The sequence below is a fragment of the Gopherus flavomarginatus genome, chromosome 2 (genome assembly GCF_025201925.1).
Source record: "Gopherus flavomarginatus isolate rGopFla2 chromosome 2, rGopFla2.mat.asm, whole genome shotgun sequence".
In the NCBI taxonomy this organism is placed as follows: Eukaryota; Metazoa; Chordata; order Testudines; family Testudinidae; genus Gopherus; species Gopherus flavomarginatus.
In genome coordinates, this window is record NC_066618.1 from 829190 (window position 1) to 843766 (window position 14577).

The following is a 14577-nucleotide window of genomic DNA, read 5'->3' on the forward strand; positions in this document are numbered from 1 at the left end:
GGACCCCCGTCCTGGCCCCCAGTATGCAGGATTCGGAGGGGAGCCTGGATATTTTTAAGGCCTAAGCGTGAACTTTTACGAGGCAGAATTAGTCCAGAGGAATGGGCCTCGGCATTACCAGATGGTCCAGACGGGTTCGAACTGGAGATCTCTGGGAATTGTTCCTGATCTGGGAGATCTGGTGACAGTTGTTCCTGAGCTAGGGGCGTGGGTGGCCGTCTATTGATTCGACGCAAGGCTGCCAGGCCAATTAATGCGTCTTCTTCATCCTCATCCCCGGAATCTAGCAAGGGGTTTTCTTCGTCTTTTCCCACCCGGAGACAGGAGTATGAAGGGGGGTCTGCTTGGAGAACAGGGTAAAGGGGAGCGCTCGGTCTAGTGGTGGGAGAGGAGGTTTCCAATAAAGATTTTAACTTATCATTTGAATCTTTGAGAGAGGCGAGTTTCGATTCTGTCCATCTATGATTTGCCTCTTCCCACCATTGCATGAAACAATCGACCTCTCCTTTTGCCAATTTAGTTTTAGATTGGCCGAGCTTGTCTTTTAAGACGTCTACTCGATCCTTATCCCAAGATCCTAACAGTGGCCACTGAGTTTTGGGATCTCCCTGAGTTAGCCTAGACCATTTTTCCAGAAACTTACAGGAGTCTAGACCTTTCCTAAAATACATAAAATGAGCCGGAGTTCCTTTAGGGAACTGCCCCGGCTTAGACGTCTGGTTACCCATACAGGAGGACTTCACACACCAATCACACAAGAAGGAAATTAGGGTTCGTCAGAGCGATGCCCAGTGCAACACAGAAAAGGAGCCCACAGGCTACTGCCTCAGTCGCCCTTGCTTTCACACCAGGGGTTTTACCCAAAGTGCGGTGCGGCTGCGATTGTGCAGATTTCACTCACTCAGACCGCAGGGACAGGAACCCCTTGGTCGGCCGATCCCCAGACAGAGACGGCACCCAGACTCAAACACTCCACAAGTGGACAGATAGACACAGAGACAGGACAGTCCTCAGTCCGGACAAAACACAGAAATAATTACCTGACCAGATTCCTGATGTCAGATCCGGGATCCCTACCAGAACAGAGTGGGAACCAACAGGTTCGATGGCGTAGACTTCACTGTGGTCGTGCGCCTTTCCGTTTTAGTGGAGGACCGCTTGGGCCAAGTGCCCAGGTGCCGGCTGCCACGGTCGTCCTACACAAACGGTCAGGAATCACACAGCCCCAGTGAAGACGGTTGCCATCTCGGTGGAACCTCCAAATTGTCAAAGTTAGAATCAAGACTCACAATTTGTCAGACCACTCTGTTTATTAGCGCAGCGCTCCGCCAATAACATTCAGAATATGTGAGTGGCCATGCAAGACCCAAACAGTCTTATTTATACAGATAAAAGAGCGGGAATTAGACAAAGGAACAAAGAAAGCAAAACAGGAAAATTCATTTGGGGCACAGCATGCATATCCTATTTCCTTACTAACTGTTATCGATCTAAGGCTAATGCTTCACCAATTGCCCTTAAACGGTGCAATTGTTCTATGTTAATGTCTGTATTCCTGACACCTGGTTGCAACATTCCAACATTTTTGCTTACAGATACAGACAGCATTTCTTTAATCCTTTCTATTCTTAATATATAATTTATTTTACTTTCACACCTCCAAAGTCTCCCATCTCATCCATCCTTTTTGTAGGCTTTAGTTTGAATCCAGAGTCTATAGGTCTTCTGTGTCACTGCCTCTGGGTTTGGTGATTGATCACCCGTCAATTGCGGGCGTGACTTTCAGCCTGGGACCTGGCTTTGATCTTCCTTCTATTGGACCTTTTCTGTTTAGGGTGGACTCTGCTTACTTTGTTAGGGCTGTTGTCTGCATCTTCAGCCAGTGGGGTTTGAACTGTATTTCATCATGACAGGCTGGAGCTGAAGGTTGATGCCATCATTCATGGAATATTAGGGTTGGAAGGGACCTCAAGAGATCATCTAGTCCCACCCGCTGCTCAAAGCAGGGCAAATCCCCAGATTTTTATCCCAGTTCCCCAAATGGCCCCCTCAAGGATTGAACTCACAACCCTGGGTTTAGGGGGCCAATGCTCAAACCAGTGAGCTAGCCCTCTCCCCCATCATCCACATCTACCTCATTCACACATCTAAACTAAACTAATAAGATTACAGCAGGATTTGCAAAAATGGAGGTTGGAGGAAGCTTTTACAAAACGGAGTGAGTGTTTTAAAATGGGGTTTGAATTACAATATGGCAAACAGTGAACAGAAGTTACAATATAGACAAGTGTAGTGAATGGTGAACAGAAGTTACAATACTGAAACAGTGCAAGTCTCAGTGATTTAAGCAGGAATTGGACTGATAGTGAAACTTACAAAGGCAGCTGGCTGAACAGCTATGGCTCTTAACAAGCAGGTTTATTGTCAATTAGCCAGTTCTTGGGGCAACTGGTTTTATGAATGAATGTTGTTTCATTCATAAAACCTTATGAAGTTACATTAATAAAGTGAATAATTAAAAACAATTTATCAGTTCTACAACACCTGCCCATTTACAATTACATTGTACATTACACACAGTTAGCCAGTTTTTAATCCATTTAATGACTGCCATGTTAATTTTATATTGTTCTGTTTTTTTCATCAAAATGTCATATGGCACCAAGTCAAATGCCTTACAGAAATCTAGGTCTATTATGTCAACACATAATTATGCCTTTATTGTCCAAATTTGTAATCTCATCCAAAAAAAGTTATTGTTAGTTTGACAGGGTCTGTTTTCCACAAATCAATGTTGATTAGCATTAATGACGGCAACGAGTCCTGTGGCACCTTATAGACTAACAGATGTATTGAAGCATGATCTTTCATGGGTGAATACCCACTTAGTCCGATGCATTAATTATATCACTCTTCATTCTTTATTAATTGAGTCCCATATCAGCTGCTCCATTGTCTTTCAGCACAGGAGAGGAAATAGAGAAGCCCCTTCCTCCTGCCCCTGGTTTGATCCCCATATATTGAGCCCCTGCCAGGGATGGGGCTGCACAGGGTGTTATAGGAGGCAGGTTTTTATTCCAATAAGTCCAGGATGGAGCTGCACAGAGAACTGTAGGGGATGCGTCCAGCATGACTGCTGCCAGAATCCTGTGACCAGCTCTGTTGCCTTCAATTCAAGGAGGATGTTGATAAACTGGAAAGGGTTCAAAGAAGAGCCCGGAAAATGATTAAAGGATTAGGAAAACCTGCAGTGATAGATCAAGGAGCTCAGTCTATTCAGCTTAACAAAGAGAAGGTTTGGGGTGACTTGATTACAGTCTGTAAGTACCTACATGGGGAACAAATATTTAGCAAAGGGTTTTCCGGTTCGGCAGAGAAAGGTCTGACACCATCCAATGGCTGGAAGCCGAAGCGAGACAAACTCGGACTGGAAATACGATGTACATTTTTGACAGTGAGGGTAATTATCCATGGGAACCATTGACCCAGGGTCATGGTGGATTCGCCATCACTGGCCATTGTTAACTCAACACAGGGGGTCAGATGAGACGATCACAATGGTCCCCTCTGCCATTGGCAACACTGTGCTGAATGGAGCAGACGTGAATGGACTAGGGGCCCCACAAGCCCGGGGGGGGGAGGGGCACAAGCTCTGTGTGTGTGTGTGTGTGTGTGTGTGTGTGTGTGTGTGTGTGTGGCCCCACAAGCCGGGGGGGGGGCCACAAGCTCTGTGTGTGTGCGGGGGGGAGGGCACAAGCCGTGTGTGTGTGTGTGTGTGTGTGTGTCTGTGCGTGTTTGTAAAATCTGATTACGGGCCCTGCTGTGGTCTGTGCGTGCGTGCGCAATGTGACTACAGGCCCCACAATGCCCTGCGCTGCGATGGGGACTACATGTCCCACAATGCCCTGCAGGGGGGACTACAGGACCCAGAATGCCTTGCGTCGGCACCGGAAGCGAGTGGTTCGGGATGGAGGAGGCGGGTGAGTATCGGCTCGGGGTTCACAGGGTCCCTCCGGCGCCGCGGCCCGGACCCCCCCGCTACTGCCCCCCCCATTCCGCCCCTCGTCCGACCTGCCCCCCCCCCGCTGCCCGCCCCGCATCTATCCCTGATCCCGCCCTGCTGCGGCCCCCCAGCTGCTGCCCCCCCATCCCTGTCCTCCCACTGCCTCCCCATCTATCCCAACCCGCCCTGCTGCGGCCCCCCCGCCTCTTCTCCCCGCCCCATCTAACCCTGACCGCGCCTAGCCCCCACCCCACCCAGCTCTCGGGGGGGAGAGCTGCCCCCCATGTGCCAGCTGCTCTGCCCTGGCTGGGCGCTCCCCCCGAGTTCAGCACTGACCTGCTCCGTGTCCATCCTCTCAGCTGGCGCCGCCCTATGGACACCCCGCGGGGTCTGGTGCCCCAGGCTGCGAGGTGGCTGCAGATCCCCGACTGCCCTGTCCCCAAGGCGCGCGGAGGGGCCGGGCCGGGTTCCAGACAGTGGAAGAGCTGGGACTAGACTTGGGCTGCCGGGACAGTCTGTGTAGTGGGGGTGCCGAGAGTCACTGAACCAAACTAACCCTGGATTCATGGAAACCACTTCGAGCCGGGGGCGCAGCAGCCCCCCTGTGCCAGCGCCTAGGGAACAGAAGGTAGCAGCCCTTGTGGGAATGCTGCAGTCTGGCAGGCCGCTCATACAACCTCCTCTGTAACTTGCTTCCCACTGGTGCTGTGCTCCCCAGCAATGCAGATGGGCTGCACCCCAAAGACTCCCTCAGACACTCACGCCTAGAGTGCCCGAGTGGCGGGCCCTGCAGGGAGGGGTTTGCTGGCTTCCTCCCTCCGGAGGCGTTGGACTGCAGAGAGGCTGGGCTGGCTTGTGGTGGGCACTTCTCAAGACATGTTAATAATTGTGTCTCTGTCCTTCGCGTATGTAGATTATGAGCTGCTCGGGGCAGGACTCAGCCTTTTGTTGTTCATAGAGTCCAAGGCCAGCAGGGACAATTGTGATCCAATAGTCTGGCCTCCAGCATCACACAGGCCAGAGACCTGCCCCCAGAATGATTCCTTTCGCTCTAGAGCTTATCTTTTAGTTCCATGTGTCTGTGCCTGAGAGCAGGGGCTCTGAGCCTTTCCAGACTGCTGTCCCCCTTGCAGGAGGCTAATTTTCCTGGCGTCCCCCTGCGTTTCACCTCACTTACAAACTACGTGCTTACAAACCCAGACAGAGAAATACAAAGGTGTTACCACATGCTATTGCTGACAAATAGCTTACTGTCTGATTTTTACCATATAATTATAAAATAAATCAATGGAATACAAATATTGTACTTACAATTCAGTGTCTAGTATATAGAGCGATGAAGTGAGCTGTAGCCCACGAAAGCTTATGCTCAAATAAATTTGTTAGTCTCTAAGGTGCCACCAGTGCTCCTGTTCTTTTTATGAAGTGTTTGTCCTGACTTCGCTAGTGCTTTTTACATAGCCTGTTGTAAAACTAGGCAAATCTCTAGCTGAGTTGATGTACCCCCAGGAAGAGCTCTGTGTCCCCCTGGCTGAAAGCCACTGCCCTAGATACACCATCAATACCAATAACAACATACAAAAAAGCTACATTTAAAATAAAGCTTATAAAGTAAAGCACTCAAAAGTTCGGCAATCCCTTAATTTGCTCCCTTGTGCATGTGCTTTACGACCTGGTCTGTAAGTACATGTTCCCTTGCCTCATTCGGTGCTCTGAATGAAAGGTGCTCCCTGAGTGCCGAGCTATTTAATATTGCTCTTTGTCCTGATTTGGTGTGTGAGCCCAGGCTTGGCTTACTGACCATCCAAACCGAGCCCTGAATACAGAACTACTCTTGTGGAGCGAGCCCAGGAGAAGTCTTTTCATTTCTGTTTGAGTCTTTGGGAATTTCTGGTTATTTCACTTTATCCAGATCTGGCGGTGGGGAAGCAGTGGTTACAGGTTCTGCCCTAGGTGATGGGAGCTGGGTTGGAGAGCCAGCAGCAGCAGCAGCTCTGGGGTTTCTCTCCTGTGGGCTGGGCCTGGCTCCTCACTCTCGCACACCGGCTTGCAGCATTGCTCAGGTTTGATGGAGGCGCAGCCAGGTTGCAACACCAGTCACTCAAAGTTAGACCAGTTAGGGGTGCCCCCTTGTCATGAAGGGAGGAGGCTGGGCCAAGCCTGCGTGTGTGTGGCACAGTGACCTTGTGTACCAGGTCGTGATGCCCGAACAGGACACGAGCCCTAGAACTGCTGTTGCTGGCTGAGTGTTTTGTTTTAATTCATGTTGTTTCACTTCTGGGAAAAGATGAATTTCTCTTCACAAAGCACCTGTGAGATTAAACTGGGGTATCCCCATTTTATAGATGGAGAAAGACAGCACTGAACCTCAGAGGTATTTAGCTACCTAACTCTCAGTTAAATCAGGGGGTGTTCAGATGCCTATACCTGTGGATCTGAGCCCGAGAGAGTAAGGAAAATATTGTTAAATGCTTCCACTAGTTTTGGATGCGCAATCAGAGAGTCCTATAAATGCCTCAGTTTCCTTCAGTGCTTTGCATGGAGCATAAAGGGTTAAAAAGCTGCTCTTGGGCAGAGCAGGGCAGGTGAGGGGTGTGTGTCACAGGACTGCCTTGGGTGATGTGAATGGGTTGACAAGGACAGGCCGAAACCACCCAGGATCCACAAGACAGTGGAATCCTCAATGGCCAGGACAGTTTTTTCCCCATCTCTCTGTGAGGAAGCAGAGCAAAGGCCCAAGGTAGAGAACAAAGGGGGTCAGGTGACTGGGCTAAGTTGGCCTTTGGAGACAGGCACCTGGCTGGAACAAAGGATGAAGGGAGAGAGACAAGATGGTTTCAAGGGAGCCTTGGCCTGGAGCTGGCCAGGCTGGATGCTGCCTTCACCTTTGCCTCTCCGCTAACATCGGGATCTGAAGCCAGGTGACCAATCACGTGTGACCTTGTTTTGGGAGGGCTGCCTGCTGTGAGTGCAGATACTGACTGCAGGGAGCATGATGCCATGAAGGGGCACAGCATGGCCTTCTGCAGGCATCTGGCTGGGGATTCAGAGAGAGACAGGGATCGCTGGGGCTGAAGGGCCAGTTTCAGAGCCTTGGCGGCTACAGACCTGCCCTGGTGGAGTGGGGTTGCACAGCCATCCATCCTGTACACTGATTGAGGCCGGGGTCCTGTGGGTAATGTAGTATGTGATCAAGTAATTAAAGATTGTATTGTAAATATATGCACATGGAGTCAAATTAAGGATGCCCTTGTAACTTTTAACTGGCATTTCCTATCTTTTGAGTGCTCAGCTTTGAAATCTCAGCATTCTTCTAGTGTAGTTTTTTGTTAATGTAACCGCCTGGCTTTTTTTAAAAGCAAAGTGAAAAAACAAATTCCATCGTATGGAACCATATTGGCCCCTGACACCTTTAGATCCCAGCACAGTCCTCTCCCGGTGGAGGTCAGACTAGATAATCATACTACTTCCTTCTGGTCTTAACATCTCTGACTCTACCACTCAGACTAGTGGAGGAGCTGTCTGTGTGTGTCTGCTACCAGGTGGGGTGCGACATGTGCTTTGTCAGTGGGTTGCGCTGCCGTCGGAGGAGTGGGGTAGCACAGCCGTTGGCTGCCGTCGGAGGAGTGGGGTAGCACAGCCGTTGGCTGTCGTCGGAGGGGTGGGGTGGGGTTGCACAGCCGTTGGCTGTCGTCGGAGGGGTGGGGTGGGGTTGCACAGCCGTCAGCTGCCGTCGGAGAAATGCTGATGGACAGGAATCCAGAATTCCATTCCAGGCTGTGGAGAGGAGCATGCCTAGTGGCTATAGACCCTTCTGCCCCTGTTTTCCCAGCCTGTCCCTGTGTCCTAGCATATACCTGTCTGTCTCTTCTCCTCCCGCAAACACAACCTGTCCCTGTCCCCCCCCAAATAAAAGCAGCTGAAGTTTGCAACCTTAGGAGCAACTGAAAAGGGGCAGCTAGTGGGAAGCATTAGGCAGCTGTAGCTAGACTGCGCTACCTGAGGGGGGGCAATGGGAAGAGAGTCGAACGGGAAGGGTGATGCAAACAGATAAGCTCAGAGATCTAGGCCCGTTGGGCTCAGCATCCCTGTAACTCTGCCCAACCCTGCACTTAGTGCCCCGAGGCATGGGGGAGTCTCCAGGACCTTCCTCCCTGGGCATTAATTTTGTGCCCTGTGGACCAGGCCCAGCCTGCGGGAGTCCCTGTTGGGTGGGAAGCTGAGGGCCTGCTGTGCTGAGCACTGGCTGCGGGGCGGGAGTGTCCCTGATACTGGCTCCCAGGGCTCACTGCTGCTGTTCTGTCTCTCTGCAGTCTGGTAATCCTGCTGTCCCCAGCACTGCCCAGCTGCCATGGCTCTGATTGAGGGCGTGGGGGACGAAGTCACCATCCTCTTTGCCCTGCTGCTCATCGTGCTGGTGCTGGTGCTGGCATGGGTCTCTACACACACCTCAGAGCGGAGCGACCAAGTCTTTGCTGCTTCCCCCCCTCTGGCAGCTGGGCAGCTTGGGGCAGAGAGCCTGCTGGAGGATGGGCCAAGGGACCCCAGCATGCAAACCCCAGCGGCAGGGGAGCCCAAGGAGGAAGCGGAGTCGTCAGCAGGTGCCATGCCAGATGGGCCTGATGGTATTGCTGCAGGTCTGAGACACCGGGCCGAGCCTGGATCTCCACAGTGCCCCCTGCAGCCCCCCAGAGACACAGGTGCCAGCCCCGAGGCCACAGACAGCAGCCCCATGGACCGCACCATAGTGCTAAGGCTGAAGTTCCTGAACGACACGGAGCGCCTGGCCACTGTGCGCCCAGAGGAGACGGTCGGCTCTCTGAAGAGGTGAGAGGCTAAGCGGCAGCAAGCTGTGGGGAGGAGGCAGAGCTCTGAAGCGCAGCCTCACAGCCAGGCAGGCTCCCCCTCTCACCCTTGCCTCTGCCCGCCCCCCCTGGGGGCTCTGGCATCCCTTGAACCTCAGTTTGTCCTCCCTTCTCCTGTACTAAACGTGCTGGATGCGGCTTGGAGCCTGGACCGCTTTCTGCTGCTGTCCCTCCCCAGGGGGATAGGCTTGTGTGTCCCAGCTTATGCCTGTAGCTTAGATGGTGCTGTTGGTACCAGTGATCACAGATCCACAGTCCAGGGTGATGAGAGTGCTGTGTGGGACACACCCTGGCACAAGGGCGCATACTGGCCTGGGGGGATCATGATGGGACACTGCTAGGACAATGAGAGCACACAGCAAAATGACAGACCATGGAAGGGAAGATGTGGGGGAGGGCTGTACAGCCAGGTGCCTGTGGATGGGGACGGATTGGGGGTGGGGGGTTTGCATTCGGGCTCCCAGGATGGAGATTCATGGGGAGTTAGGCACAGCCAAGCCCCCCATAATGGGGGTATGGAGCCCTATGGAGGAAGATTGTACTCAAAGCAGACTGTGAAGAGTTGCAAAGGATCACACCAAACTGGGTGAGTGGGTAACAAAATGGCAGATGCAATTCAGTGTTGCTAAATGCAAAGTGATTCACATTGGAAAAGATAATCCAACTCTACATATACAGTGATGGGGTGTAAATTAGCTCTTACCACTCAGGAAAGAGACCTTGGAGTCATTGTGGATAGTTCTCTGAAAACATCCACTCAATGTGCAGCGGCAGTCAAAAAAGCAAACAGAAATTTGGAAATCATTAGGAAGGGGATACGTAATAGGATAGAAAATATCATATTGCCTCTATATAAAACCTTCAATACTGTGTGCAGATGTGGTCACTGCATCTCAAAAAGATATATTAGAATTGGAAAAAGCACAGAGAAGGGCAACAAACATGATTAGGGATGTGGAACAGCTTCCATTTGAGAAGATTAAAGAGACTGGGACTGTTCAGCTTGGAGAAGAGACAACTAAGGGGGGATAGGATAGAGGTCTATAAAATCATGACTGGTGTGGAGAAGGTAAATAAGGAAGTGTTATTTACTCCTCATAACACAAGGACTAGGGGCCAATCAGTGAAATTAATAGGCAACAGGTTTAAAACAAACACAAGGAAGTTCTTCACACAACGCACAGTCAATCTGTGGAACTTCTTGCCAGGGGATGTTGTGAAGGCAAAAACTATAACTAGGTCCAGAAAAGAATTAGCTCAGTCCCTGATCCATTGATGGCGATTAGCCAAGACGGGCAGGGACGCAGCCCATACTCTGGGTGTCCCTAAACCTCTGACTGCCAGAAGCTGGGAGAGGATGATGGGATGGATCACTTGATAAATCACCCTATTGCATTCAGTCCCTCTGAAGCACCTGGCACTGGCCCCTGCTGGCAGACAGGACCGTGGGTGGGCTGGACCATTGGGCTGAGCCAGTGTGGTCATTTTGATGTTCTTAAGGTGGGGCTGGCGAACTGTGTGTCTGTGACTGTAACATTTCCCTCCGTGTCTTCACCTTAGGGCCCATTTCCCAGGCCAGGAGCACCAAGTGCGTCTGATCTACCAGGGCCAGCTGCTGCGGGACGATGCTCAGAGCCTGGCTGCGTTGCACCTCACCCACAACAGCGTTCTGCACTGCCACGTCTCCCAGCATGGCCCAGCCCCCATGGCTGCTGGCCTCCGGGCCACTGCTGACCCTGTGCACACAGCCCTCAACGTGGGCAGCCTGATGCTGCCGCTCTTTGTGCTCATGCTGGCTGTGCTGTGGTACTTCCAGCTGCAGTACCGGCACATCTTCACCGCCACCGCCACCTCCTGCCTGGCTGGCCTCACCCTGCTCTTCAGCTTCATGGCTTTCGCTCTGTACCGCAGATAACGCTGCCCACAGAGCCTCCGAACCCTGCCAGCCTGTTCTGGGCAGAGCCCGCCTGCCCGCTGCCTCTACGGCCGAGGGGAGCCGTTTTGGAGGGGCTCATGACAGAGACCCCTCCCAAGTCCATGGGGACCCAGGTCTGCTGTTGTAGCATGAGTCCTGATGCCCAGCAGGAGCACAGGGGCAGTCACTGTGGCCCATATTTCCGAGTCCCATACCCCCACTCCACCTGGCAGCTGAGAAGAGGGACGCTGCAGTCCAGTGAGGTTCTCCCCTCCCCCAACAGCACATGGGGGTGGGAGCCAGATCCTTAATTGTTACAAGGGGGCAGTTTATTCCTGCCTCTGAGGAAGGCGGGGGGACTTCATGGTTATAAGGAGCAAGCAGCTCTGTAGGACAGGCTGGGATCTCCTCCTGAACTGGTTCCTCTGCCAGCCCATTGCTGAGGAGTTGTGCTGTGCAAACAGGGAATCTGCCCACACTCCACCTGTCCACCCCCCATTTGCTCTTTGCACGTGCTTGTGAACAGACTGGGCCCTTGTGCTCAATGCTTGCTTACCCACACACTGGCATACAGTCTGGGTGCTGTTGCGTGCCCTTCTTTCCCCTGCACACTTGAGTGCTCTCACACATACTCACATTCTCTCTCTCTCTATCTCACACACACACTCTCACACACATTCCTTGCTGTGTGGAGTCCTGGACCTGGCGATCCATTAGCCCATGGCTATTGCTGAATGGGGGAGCAGTGCCTCCGAGAAGGGGAGAGCTCTTCACTCCTTGGGCTCTCTGACCTGAGTGGACGTGGGGGGACACTGCTGCTCATGCAGGGGCTGACTGCATGGTCTGCTCCTTTGGGAAGGGTGTCCAGGTATGGGAGGCCCAGCTGGCCTGTCCTGCCCTGCCCCGTAGGGTTCCTGGGGGGTGATGGGGCCTGAGTCAGTGGAGCATGTTTCTCATTAATGCTTCTTTTAAAATTAAAAACTGTGAATAACTAAAATCTCCTCTGGCTGGTGTGTGTGTGGGTGCGTGGAGGGGAGTGAGTGAGTGGAGAGTGGGAGAGGGTAGGGGGAGATGGGTATGGGGAAAGGCATGGTAGTTGCTGGACCAGGTTAGCCAACTCCCTGCTCTCCTTTGGGGGGGTGGGGAGAGGGAGGGACAGAGTGATTGCTGGACCAGAGGAATTGCCTGCCAAGTCTCTCCAGGGGCGTGGGGGTGTGGAGGAGGAGGGGGCATAGGGGGAAGGATGCAATGTGTGGAGGTGGGGGACCAGAGTAGCCTGCTCCTTTCTCTCTCCAGTGGAGGTGTGTTGGGGGGTGCGTGGTGGGGACGGGGTGACGGATCTCTCGGGCAGGGGAGGGAGGCGAGTGGGGCATGGGCGGGGAGTGGGGGAGGGGTGGTGGATCTCTGGGGGGAGCCGGGGAGGGTGGGGAGTGGCGGATGGGCGGGGAGTGGTGGGCGCAGGTGGCGGATCTCAGGGGACGGGAGGGTGTCGGGGATGGGCAGGGAGTGGGAGGGGGTGTGGTGTGGCAGATCTCTTGGGAGGCAGGGAACAGTGGGGGGATGGGCTGGGAGTGGTGGGGGCGGGTGATGGATCTCTGAGGGGAGTGGGGGATGGGTGGGGTGTGGGGGAGGGGTGTGTGGTAGGGCAGAATGACGGATCTCGGGGGCAGGGGAGGGAGGGGAGTGGGGCATGGGTGTGCAGTGGGGGTGGGGTGGCAGATCTCTCTGGGCGGGGGAGGGGAGTGGGGGATGGGCAGGGTGTGGGGGAGGGGTGTGGAGTGGTGTGGCAGTTCTTGTAGGCTGGGGTGGGGTGTGGGGGATGGGTGGGGTGTGGGGGCATTGTGGGGGGAGGGGAGTGGAGGATGGGCAGGGTGTGGGAGAGGGGTGTGGAATGGGGGTGCAGTGTGGGGGATGGGTGGGGTGTGGGGGTGGGGTGGCGGATCTCGGGGCAGGGGAGGGGAGTGGGGGGTGGGGTGGCGGTTCTCGAGGGGCAGAGGAATGGGGGAGGGCTGCGCGGTGGGGGTGGCGGATCTCTTGGGGGGCAGGGGAGGGAGGGGAGTGGGGGATGGGTTGGGGTGGCAGTTCTCGAGGGGCAGAGGAATGGGGGAGCGGTGGGGGTGGGGTGGCGGATCTCTTGGGGGGCAGGGGAGGGAGGGGAGTGGGGGATGGGGTGGGGTGGCGGTTCTCGAGGGGCAGAGGAATGGGGGAGGGGTGCGGGGTGGGGTGGCGGATCTCTTGGGGGGCAGGGGAGGGAGGGGAGTAGGGGATGGGGTGGGGTGGCGGTTCTCGAGGGGCAGAGGAATGGGGGAGGGCGGCGCGGTGGGGGTGGGGTGGCGGATCTGGTGGGGGGCAGGGGAGTGGAGTGGGGGATGGGGTGTGGTGGCGGTTCTCGAGGGGCAGAGGAATGGGGGAGGGCGGCACGGTGGGGGTGGGGTGGCGGATCTCTTGGGGGCGGGGGAGGGAGGGGAGTGGGGGATGGGGTGGGGTGGCTGTTCTCAAGGGGCAAAAGAATGGGGGTGGGGTGCGCGGTGGGGGTGGGGTGGCAGATCTCTTGGGGGGCAGGGGAGTGGAGTGGGGGATGGGGTGGGGTGGCGGTTCTCGAGGGGCAGAGGAATGGGGGAGGGCGGCGCGGTGGGGGTGGTGTGGCGGATCTGGAGGGGGGCAGGGGAGTGGAGTGGGGGATGGGGTGGAGTGGCGGTTCTTGAGGGGCAGAGGAATGGGGGAGGGGTGCAGGGTGGGGTGGCGGATCTGGAGGGGGCAGGGGAGGGAAGTGGGGGGTGGGGTGGCGGTTCTCGAGGGGCAGAGGAATGGGGGAGGGTGGCGCGGTGGGGGTGGGGTGGCGGATCTGGAGGGGGACAGGGGAGGGGAGTGGGGGATGGGGTGGGTTGGCGGTTCTTGAGGGGCAGAGGAATGGGGGAGGGCGGCACGGTGGGGGTGGGGTGGCGGATCTCTTGGGGGGCGGGGGAGGGAGGAGAGTGGGGGATGGGGTGGGGTGGCTGTTCTCAAGGGGCAGAGGAATGGGGGTGGGGTGCGCGGTGGGAGTGGGGTGGCGGATCTCTTGGGGGGCAGGGGAGTGGAGTGGGGAATGGGGTGGGGTGGTGGTTCTCGAGGGGCAGAAGAATGGGGGAGGGCTGCGCGGTGGGGGTGAGGTGGCGGATCTCTTGGGGGCAGGGGAGGGAGGGGAGTAGGGGATGGGGTGGGGTGGTGATTCTCGAGAGGCAGAGGAATGGGGGAGGGCGGCACGGTGGGGGTGGGGTGGCGGATCTGGAGGGGGCAGGGGAGGGGAGTGGGGGATGGGGTGGGGTGGCGGTTCTCGAGGGGCAGAGGAATGGGGGAGGGCTGCGCGGTGGGTGTGGGGTGGCGGATCTGGAGGGGGCAGGGGAGGGGAGTGGGGGATGGGGTGGGGTGGCGGTTCTCAGGGGCAGAGGAATGGGGGAGGGGTACGGGGTGGGGGTGGGGTGGTGGATCTGGAGGGGGGCAGGGGAGGGGAGTGGGGGAGGGGTGTGCGGGGGGTTGAGTGACCCCGGGGGTCAAGGGAGGGGATTGGGGGATGGGCGGGATGTGGGGGAGGGCTGCGCGGTGGGGGGGGCGCCCCCCAGTGGACCGGGCCTCGCCTGGGGGCGGGCCGGGCCGGGTGACGTCACTCGGGCGGCGGCCAATCCGCCTTGACGCGCACCGGTGCCGGTGGCCGCGAGTTCCGCAGGGTAACGCGTCCTCATTACCATATGCAAATGAAGCCCTGAGCTGCTCCGGGAGCTGCCCGCGGGCCGGGCGGGCCGGTCAGGCGCGCGGCA

At 55.8% G+C, this 14577-nt stretch overlaps 1 protein-coding gene across 1 annotated transcript; it reads left to right on the forward strand.

Moving 5' to 3' along the window:
• The first annotated feature begins 3911 nt into the window (after positions 1-3911).
• Positions 3912-11780, forward strand: TMUB1 (transmembrane and ubiquitin like domain containing 1). The gene is made up of 3 exons (XM_050942799.1): positions 3912-3980; positions 8317-8830; positions 10429-11780. The coding sequence occupies exons 2-3, from the start codon at positions 8355-8357 to the stop codon at positions 10781-10783; spliced, it is 831 nt and encodes a 276-aa protein (XP_050798756.1). The 5' UTR covers positions 3912-3980; positions 8317-8354; the 3' UTR covers positions 10784-11780.
• Positions 11781-14577: the final 2797 nt, after the last annotated feature.